The sequence below is a fragment of the Melampsora larici-populina genome (assembly GCF_000204055.1).
Source record: "Melampsora larici-populina 98AG31 unplaced genomic scaffold MELLAscaffold_79, whole genome shotgun sequence".
In the NCBI taxonomy this organism is placed as follows: Eukaryota; Fungi; Basidiomycota; class Pucciniomycetes; order Pucciniales; family Melampsoraceae; genus Melampsora; species Melampsora laricis-populina.
Window position 1 is genome coordinate 281,649 of NW_006768843.1, and position 9,452 is coordinate 291,100.

At 43.0% G+C, this 9,452-nt stretch overlaps 4 protein-coding genes across 4 annotated transcripts; 1 reads left to right on the forward strand and 3 right to left on the reverse strand.

Annotated features, from left to right (window-relative positions):
- Positions 1-1,887: 1,887 nt before the first annotated feature.
- Positions 1,888-2,430, reverse strand: MELLADRAFT_69009 (uncharacterized protein; the record flags this gene model as incomplete). Its single annotated transcript, XM_007417808.1, has 2 exons — positions 1,888-2,007; positions 2,116-2,430. 2 exons carry the CDS (start codon positions 2,428-2,430, stop codon positions 1,888-1,890), a joined length of 435 nt encoding a protein of 144 aa, XP_007417870.1.
- Positions 2,431-3,227: 797 nt separating this feature from the next.
- On the reverse strand, positions 3,228-4,583 carry MELLADRAFT_40609 (uncharacterized protein; the record flags this gene model as incomplete). The annotated part of the gene is made up of 5 exons (XM_007417799.1): positions 3,228-3,379; positions 3,452-3,747; positions 3,824-3,914; positions 3,985-4,215; positions 4,283-4,583. Coding segments are annotated over 5 exons (1,071 nt in total), but the record flags the coding sequence as incomplete, so codon positions are not given.
- Positions 4,584-5,522: 939 nt separating this feature from the next.
- On the forward strand, positions 5,523-5,987 carry MELLADRAFT_40604 (uncharacterized protein; the record flags this gene model as incomplete). Its single annotated transcript, XM_007417798.1, has 3 exons — positions 5,523-5,605; positions 5,668-5,714; positions 5,779-5,987. Coding segments are annotated over 3 exons (339 nt in total), but the record flags the coding sequence as incomplete, so codon positions are not given.
- Positions 5,988-6,079: 92 nt separating this feature from the next.
- Positions 6,080-6,301, reverse strand: MELLADRAFT_54119 (uncharacterized protein; the record flags this gene model as incomplete). The annotated part of the gene is made up of 1 exon (XM_007417802.1): positions 6,080-6,301. The coding sequence occupies one exon, from the start codon at positions 6,299-6,301 to the stop codon at positions 6,080-6,082; it is 222 nt and encodes a 73-aa protein (XP_007417864.1).
- Between the last annotated feature and the right edge of the window lie 3,151 nt (positions 6,302-9,452).

Sequence of the window (9,452 nt, forward strand, 5' to 3'; positions counted from 1 at the left end):
ACTGATTGTCCGTGACTTATCTGAACATTTAAGATTAAGGAATTTTCTGAGAATACGAGCACGATTACGTGCTTTGGTAGAAGCATAAAGTTTAACTAATGCGTCCCAGATGGCTTTGGGGTCTTTAATGTTAGTGGCATTGATTACCAAAGCTCGATTCTCAGGACTTAGCTTCCTCGAGATGAATCCAGCAGCTTTCTTACGTCGACGTTGATAGTCTAGTTTGACTGCAGCGGAGGCGTCTTCAGCTGGTTCAGGCTCGGTTCCGTCGACTATGGAATCGAGGTCGCCTTCCATGAAATGCGCTAGCATTAATGGCGACCATCTTTGCCAGTCATGCTCCAGAGGAGTTATGTGCGTGGCTTCAGATGCGGAGTTGTGACTCGTCATTACTTCAGTAATGTTGTTGTGATCGTAGGTGATGGTGTTAGTTGGGGTTGCAGGTGCGGACGAAGTTCGAGATTGACCGTCGTTCATAAGATGATATAGATAGCGCTGAATCTGATTAAGATGATTGTGCTGGGCTCATAACCTAATAAAATAGGAATGTGCACGTGACTGATAAGGAATCACAAGTTAGTGATGAATGAGAGCGCTTTGGCTAGATATCACTAAGGAGTGATGAAGAAAAGAAATGCACCTGATAAGGAATCACAAGTTAGTGATGAATGAGAGCGCTTTGGCTAGATATCACTAAGGAGTGATGAAGAAAAGAAATGCACCTGTTGGAAGGTAGCACGAATAAGACACAAGAATGTTTGAGTAAGATTACTGAGCACGATACGCATTAGTAAAAGAGAGAAAACATATAACTACTAGCTAACCTGATAAGGAATCACAAGTTAGTGATGAATGAGAGCGCTTTGGCTAGATATCACTAAGGAGTGATGAAGAAAAGAAATGCACCTGTTGGAAGGTAGCACGAATAAGACACAAGAATGTTTGAGTGAGGAAAAACAACATTTACACGCAAACAATAGTGCTCTTTATAGTGATAACTTTCCGATACATAGGTTACAATCTTTGATCAGGTTTGTGTCTCTCATGCGCTGCTTTGGGACAAGGATCAAACGTATATGATAATAAAGAGAAAAAGAAGAAATAGAAATAGAGATGAGAACAGAGACGTTTAGATACTAGGACCAATGCGGACAGGTTGCTACGTTGCTTGATCAGGATGTTGGCCATTGGAGTTATATCTCAATATTTTTGAGTATGTATAGTTTGGAATTTTGCCTCATAGCTGTCTACAATTTCAATCTCATCACACCTTAGATGTGAAGTATTATATGGTTCATTCAGGATAATTTAGAAAAACACCAATTGTGTAGAGTCACTACCACTGGCTGAGAGTACTCTACTATTCTTGAGTAATGAACAAAGAAAAGTCGATTGCAAACAAAATAAAATAACAAAATGAAGATGATTAAACTTATATATATATATTTTACAGAACGGATCTAGAATGATGGCACTGGATATCCCTACTTGCGATATCAAGCGCTATCATGTACCATGTTTTTTAAAAGATTGAATCCCAACATCAAGGCTAGAGCAACTCGCACTTGAGGCAACCAGGGCATCGGCCGCCGTAGATATTGATTATCAGCGCAAATGATGATCAAACACCTATGGACGTTCTCGAACCAAAAAGGGAACTAAAAACAGAGTGTGTTCTAGTACTCCTCGTGACAACTGATATCTTGAGTTTTTTGAGAGTCAAGATAAACCTAGACATCTCTAAGCGAAAAGATCAAACAATTGAACTCATGTTAGTGTGTAGATTTTAATTTCTATAAGGAATCTGACATAATTACGTACCATGTTCCACTTGCTTTCATAGAACAGCGATCCCTAAGATCTGCATAACTTCAAACCATTCTGCCTTCAATAAAGCCCATCGTACACTACGGCAATCGCAGGCAGGTACGCCTTGCGCGTTGTGACAAGTTTTGTGTTGAAGTATAAAAGTGAAAAGTTTTTGCATGTCAATAACTCTTCGAGGCGCTAGTAAAGGTCCACCTCGGAACTGAGAATTTAAAAAAATTAAGATCACTTTAGCCTTTGTTCGTTGTTGCACTTTCCACGATTTTTATAGTCAGAGTATATACTCACGTTTTCATATCCATAGTGTTTTCTCCTTGACCATTCAATAGCCAAAGCTTTGAGGTCGCGCTCATAGATCTTGAAATCACGATTTGTTCTATCCACCATACTGAGACCCCCAATGGCGGCGCTGTACGAAGGTGGAGTTGAAGCATCCTCATAAGGCGGGGGTGTTGTGCTGTATGTGGGAGGATGGGCTGAGTTACAAGGTGATGTTGACGCGCAGCGTGAAGAGACTTCCGTGTGAATGTCTTGAGTGTAATTGTTGACACTTTCAAAAAACTTTGAAAAGTAGGTGGACGCGGATCTGATTGAGTTGACCATCTCGAGGAGAAATATGTGAATGAGAGGGGCGATTTGGTTTTCTTCAAGGTTTTGCTAGAAGCTTTGATTGGGTATTATGACGACGCGAGGGTACTGAATTCTTGATCGGGTTTAACAAAGATCAACAGAAAAGAGAAATGGGCAAGATTGTGGAAGGAGACGGTGGTACTATAGTCTATATGACTCGAATTGTATACAAACAGCTTTCGTAAAATACACAAATTTTAAGGTTTTTAAACAAAAATGTAAACACAGTTTGAAATATGAGACAGCTAACTAAAGGTAGAGAGGAAAAGCAAAGGGTTGATGGATGAGGACGACAGCCATGATGGTAGTGTGCTTATATATATACGACTTTTGGGAGTAGATTATCCGTTTGCCGCGCTATCAAAACCGCAACATTGCCTGGTCAGCCTGACTCCATAGTAAAGACCAAATATAACTTAGCGACCAAAGTCAAGTCGATGCGGAGCAGCATTTGAGAGCTTGTCTCCCCACCTCAGGTCACCGGTGTAGTGGATAATGTCCAGTCATCAAACAGTCATTTTTATACAATCGACGCCGGCGCCTCGACCATTCAACACAAATTTAATCACCACTCTTGACCTGCCTGACGACGCCCTCGTTGGAGGTAGGTTGGAAGTCTACCTCGCAAGGAGATCAGCGCGCCTATCTATTCTATCGCATACCCGGACAAACTATTGATCGATACAAGAGAGACGGCACTCAAGTCAAGGATAAAGCATATGACTTTGGAATTTCTCAAGGAGATGAAAACAAGCTTTCATAATACATTGCTACTGCTGTTTCTTCAAACGGGCTAAGATTTGTTCACTCGTGAATGTCTCATTTCTTTTGCAAAAAGTGATCACCACCTCAGCAAGTTTCTCGGGATCGTCTTCGTGAACACAGTGACCCACATCAGCCATCACTGTCAGTTGATATTTACCTGTGGTGAATCATAGGAGTAACATAAGTTCCAATCACTGGGCATGGATCAAAGAAGAGAAAACTTTGCAACCTTGCATTTGACCAATCATCAGATCTTTGTCTAACCTATCGGTGCCTGCCAAAACTAGTAAGCGCGCAGTCTTTTGAGACAAGAATTTTTTCGAAAGATCCTTATACCATCCTTCCCAAAATGGCTGGCTTTCGCGCAGATTGGTGATCCAAGTAAATTCATCTCCGCGGGATTGGCCTGGTGCTAAGGCACTCTTTTTAGAAGTAGATTCTGAGCCGGCTGAACTGGCTTGAGAGATTAAGCCTGGCACAGATACCCTTGCTGAAGTCACATTGCGGATTGTGCGGGATTCAATACTACGGGAAACAAGAATAGATGAGCAAAATAGACCACTCTTGGTTCATCGTCATGTAGAGAAAGTGTTTGATTCACTGATATTTTATACAGTCGGCTTTAGATTGAAAGCTTGAAGGTCGAAGGTTGACTAGGGATAGCATGTGGGGTAGCGAGGCAATGGCCGATCCTTCAGAAATATCAAGGTAATCATATCAAAGACCTGATCTAATAATCAAAGTTCGCCGAAAATTGAATACCTTCTACGACATCAAGGATGGCCAGCCCAATCACATGGGTTACTTCGGCTTGTATCCTGGCGCAAGCTTCAGTTACTATACTTCCGCCCATGCTATGTCCAATCAACACTAGAGACGGGGCCGTAGATCGATCAGGATAGATCACCTTTAACAAACGGACCATATCGTCTGCGAGCGTTGAAAGAGATAAATCTGGTGGATCCGTAGGTACCAAACCGATACGAGAGCTTCCTGTGAACAGACCCCCAAGGCATGAGAATTCAGGACGGAAGAAGTAGAAGGCTTCAAAAAACCCTACCATGTCCTCTGCAATCAAAACTCATCACTCCGAATTCACCCCGACCATGCTGACGAACTTCCTTTGCAAAACAAGCTGCGCTCAAGCCACAATATCCAGCACCATGATGGAATACAAAAACAACTCCATTCCCAGATATCGATCCACGGTCTTCTTCGTCCAAGTAGTCATTGCTGAAAGGCGATAGCGAGTCTGCTGAGACTGGTTTGGGTGGAGTAAGGTAAACTCGGAATTCGCCCAATGTATCGACTTTAATTGATAAAGCTTCTTGAAAATAATCAGATGCGGACAATGGCGAGTATTGATCCAATACCCCTCTGGATCTTGTCGATGTCCTGAAGGTAGCGCATGTAACAAGAAGTCATCCGATCAGGAAGGATCTACTTCATAGGTCAAGCCGGCCCATTTGGATTTTACCACCGGCGAAGATCAAGAAGCGCAGAAAACGAGTATGTGTAGGGCTTCACTATTGTGGGTCGACCGAACGCTTACGCATAAGAGGAATGTGCTGGCAGATCCGCCACAACATCCGCCGCCTCTTCTGTCATTCGAGTGGTCATGGGAGCATATAATTTACCGTAAACGGTTTCTTGAAATCCGCCGTCAACCTTACACTCTCGTACATAATTGTGTCGTATCACGAGTATCACGGGCAGGCCAGCCGGGTCAGGGAGGGTATCAAGAGCACCATACGGGCTCATACGGGGCACCGCTTGTTCCGAGCCCTGCTTCGTAGGAGCAACGCTGTTTTCAAGTGTGTGCACGCAAAATTATTCCGTATTTGGATATTTGTTGGATAACATGAACATATCTTGTGATAGAACGACAAAGCTGACTGAGGAGATTGCTGATACCGAAGCCCATGACGCATGAAATCAAGATTATCAGCAATAAAGAGACGAGTGCTGGCAGCCATGAAAGATTGAAATTGGATCAAGCTGGGAGGGGTGGGTGGCGAGACCTAATGGGGGGGGTGCGGGTGGTGTATGTATTACGGATCGAAACCTAACCCAAGCTTAATGATACTACCGCTCCCAGTTAGTACCGCTACAGTGCCGGTACTAACTAAAGGCTTTTGTGCATTATAGCCCTTGAGGCACTGACACACCGCAACCTTCAAGACTTTGCCGATATAGCTCAAAATGTTCGTCATGGATTTCTCTCTCGTCCACCTCGAGACACTGTCGATTATCTGTCTCGCAGTCCATTCTGAATCACATCCTCTCCACTCGCTCATAGGCAAATCTTCGTCAAGACTTTGACCGGCAAGACCATCACCCTCGAGGTCGAGTCGTCTGACACGATCGACAATGTGAAGGCCAAGTGCGTATGCCAGGATAATTTAAGGCCGAAATGTATTGATTGATGGCCCGTTTTTGACATAGGATCCAAGACAAGGAGGGCATTCCCCCAGACCAACAACGTCTAATCTGTGCGTCCTATCTCGACGATCTACCCGGCAAACCTTTGATTCTGACTTGTCCTCGTCTCTCTAGTCGCCGGAAAGCAGCTCGAAGACGGTCGCACTTTGGCTGACTACAACATCCAAAAGGAGTCTACCCTTCATCTTGTCCTTCGGCTCCGTGGTGGAATCATTGAACCTTCGCTCAAAGCCTTGGCCTCGATCACCAACTGTGAACGAATGATCTGCCGAAAATGCTATGTTTGTCTCAACCTGCTCATATCTCGCTTGGGTTCAAGATAGTGACTCAAACCTGAACTTTTCTCATCTTTGCGATAGGCCCGTCTTTGCCCCCGTGCTACCAACTGCCGCAAGCGTAAATGTGGACACTCATCTCAGCTCCGACCCAAGAAGAAATTGAAGTAGATTGTAATGATAAGACTAACTATGACAGGCACTACCTCGAAAACACATGTTGCCCTGTCCCCGTATGTTCGCCCTCCGCTCGGAGAGCGTTTCATATGGTCACCGTCATAAGATCCCGGCTTGTACACTCTTCTAGTTGCACTTCCCATTCTGATCGGCTTGCCACCATATGCCCCTGTCGACGGCTTCATGGCTCTATGTTTAGCTTCCTCGCCTATCTAGTTTTCGGCTTATGTAACCCGACGTGCCGGTTTCCTACCCGAGACCTGTGACTTCAATGTGACCCAGTTGAATCACGCACCCCTTTTCATTGTCATGTCCTGCAGAATCAAGTACCTTTGCCTGATCTATCATCACTCTCAAACAGCGACTCCCGGGGATGTTGAGATATTCTCCCATCTCGTTACTTGCCCTAGCGATGGCTTTTGACTCGTCACTCTATTGGCTCTGCCTTAGCTCTTCCACCCAACGTCGACCCAATTTCACAGCTTAATTGAGCCTCTTTCTGCCAAGCTAGTCGATGTTTTGCAAACAAGCAAATCACACGCTGAATCTACCTCACCTCTGTATACGTTGAACCCAGGATGCGGCGCTCACTGGTCTCGTCTCACAAGCGTCCAAGTTGGAAAATCAGTCTCAGGGGACAGCAAGCCACTGATCCTGTCTCGCTAAATTGGCACAGTCTGAAATTCACATAACAGAAGATAAAGAGAGTGGGTCCTCAGGAGTCAGGTGTCAACATCCCATTGGTATTGTTTGAAGCAACCACACCCAAAAATATACAAAAATAGATCAAATGTCTGTTCGCAGTGGGGTTGGTCTCAACCTCTATTGTCTTATAAGGCATTTTGACAAGATATCAATGATGATTGGGAAAATCTTCAAGAGCATATATGAGCCACTGGCATTCAATTTTCTAGTGAGAATGTAGACTCGTCACCTGTGAACCCTTATTACTCTGATTATTGACAGTCACAGAAGGAACAATTTGCTTCTTCAACATTCCTCATGTCTGCTCTAGATTCAGTTTTTTTAAGGAAGTGTACTGGCTGGTGTGTTGGACAACACTTGGCAATAGCTTGTATTGATGAGTATCTTTGGAAACAAGATCTCACTATGTTTAAGAGGAAGAGATGTGCTGCACATTTCTATCATGGTATTGCATAAGTTGGTCATGAATTTGATCTATGCAGAGATGATTGATAAAGCAATTTTCAAGCCTTTATATTGCTATATTGTGATTTATAGTATAGGATTGATGGAGAGCAAGAAGTATCAATGCTGTGCACAAGAAGACAAAAGATGAAATATATCATTTAGCTTGTGGGTTGTAGGGTTGAATTGACAGCAACTCAAAGAGAGATTTGTTCACCAAGAGTTTGGATCCTATCTAGTGTGAAGTGTTGAAACTTAAACACCTGCACTAATGATGGCTAAAGGGACATTATATGTTTTCAAGTTATGAGAGAGTGGTGCTATCACAGGTATTGGCTGAGGAATTAGATATGGAGGGATATGAGCTCATTTCCTTATATTTTCTAAAAGATATAAGTTCTTACTTTGTGACAATGATACACTGCCTGCCAAGTACACCCTAGAGGTTGTGGGCCCTCTCTAAATTGACCAAGTCTCTCTCAATTTAGGCACTTCCTCCAAATCCTGTGGAGGTGGACTTACCAATGTGTTTCAGACTCAGGCTGATTAGATTTGGATTTGACAAGAGCTACAGTATTCAATCCTCAATTACACAGTCCTACATGAATTTATCCATCAATGTCTTCCAGGAAAATTATAGCACAAAGTCTTTCCCATCTATTGCCCTCTTCAGATTCTTCTCAAGAGGTTTTGAAGTCAAGGGGTCCAAAAAACTTCAGGGTAACTTTTGATTTCTATCTTTATTTTTATTTTTAACTAGATATTAGGCGGCCAGCCGCCACACTGTAATAGCATCACAGTGTAAAAACTGAAGTGTCAGGTTGACGTGCTCACACAAAAGATATCTTGTATAGAGTGGCTACGAGCTTCAAATGATCTTTATCACCATGCACAGACCGCCCTTCTTGAGTTCCTCAGGTGGTGAGACTGTTAGACATAGGAAGTCTGATATCCTTTCTTGAGATTAGAGGGGTGCTGGAATTTCACCGAAGTCTGATGAAGAAACTGCATGAAACTTTTTTTCATTTTTTTTCCAAACCTCTCCGTGTGTGCACTTCAATGTGCCATAGTAAAATGGATGCTGTGCATCATCAATCAGTAATCCACACTGTCTTTGCTTGTCACTTCTCAAACCACAATTCTTGGAGTATCCTGATTCCTGCAGCTGCTGTTTGTTCATCTTGGCATGTTCATTTGTGGGATACAAAGTTAAATCTGGGATTTTTTTCCCAGTTTCCCAGTTTTTGTTTTTGGCTGTGTTTGGAACTTTCGCACGTTCTCCCAGTTTCTCAGTTTGCATTTTTGGCGGTGATTGGGAAACTGGGAAACTGGGAAAAAACTCCCAGTTTTAACTTTTTATCCCCTAATTGACTACTGTTATATCTGGAATTATATCCTATATGACTCACCTTTACCACACAATGTAGCAATATCCTTGAGATTGACTTTCCATCAAACCTTCTATGCAGCCTCTCCATCTTTGACCAGCATCTGTAGGAAGACCAAAACACAAGCAACAAAGATCAAAGTTTGTACATACATTTCCTGAAAGTGTCAAGACATGTCAGGATTGGATTGAATTTGGGGCTCATGTTGTCAGAAAATCATCTCATCTGCAAAGACAATAGGCTTGAATGGGGGATTGCCCTGGCGTCTCCCTGGACCTCTTGAGCTATCCTGCAGCCAACCCCTGCCGCCGGGGGATGTGCAGGGACTCAACTAAATAGAAAATGAAGAGCATTGAATTTTGAGTTCTATAATGGAACATTCCATTCTGGAACAAATGTAATTAGACTATAGCCCAAAGGGGAGGGAAGAAGTGTTTCTATGAACTCATTTACAAAGAGACACAAGGTGTGCTCAATATCTTCCTTGGAAACTTTCTTCAAGATTTAGTCACATATACTAAGTAGGTTTCATCTGCATCAATAAAACTTTGGTGCATGAGACATCTTTAATCCTCTGCTGTTTTTCTTCCTTTCATGTACTTCATAAATTTTTCATCTTATGTATTTTAGATTACAAACTATATTAACCCAAACTATTTTTCAACATAGAATCAGAGTTGCCAAATTGAACTGCTCAACTCAGTGCTACCTTCCACCTCTCCCCCCGACTTTCTCATGCAAACCCAGGCTGCAGGGAGTGGGGGGAGAATGGTATGCTCCCAATTGTGCCCCTGAAATT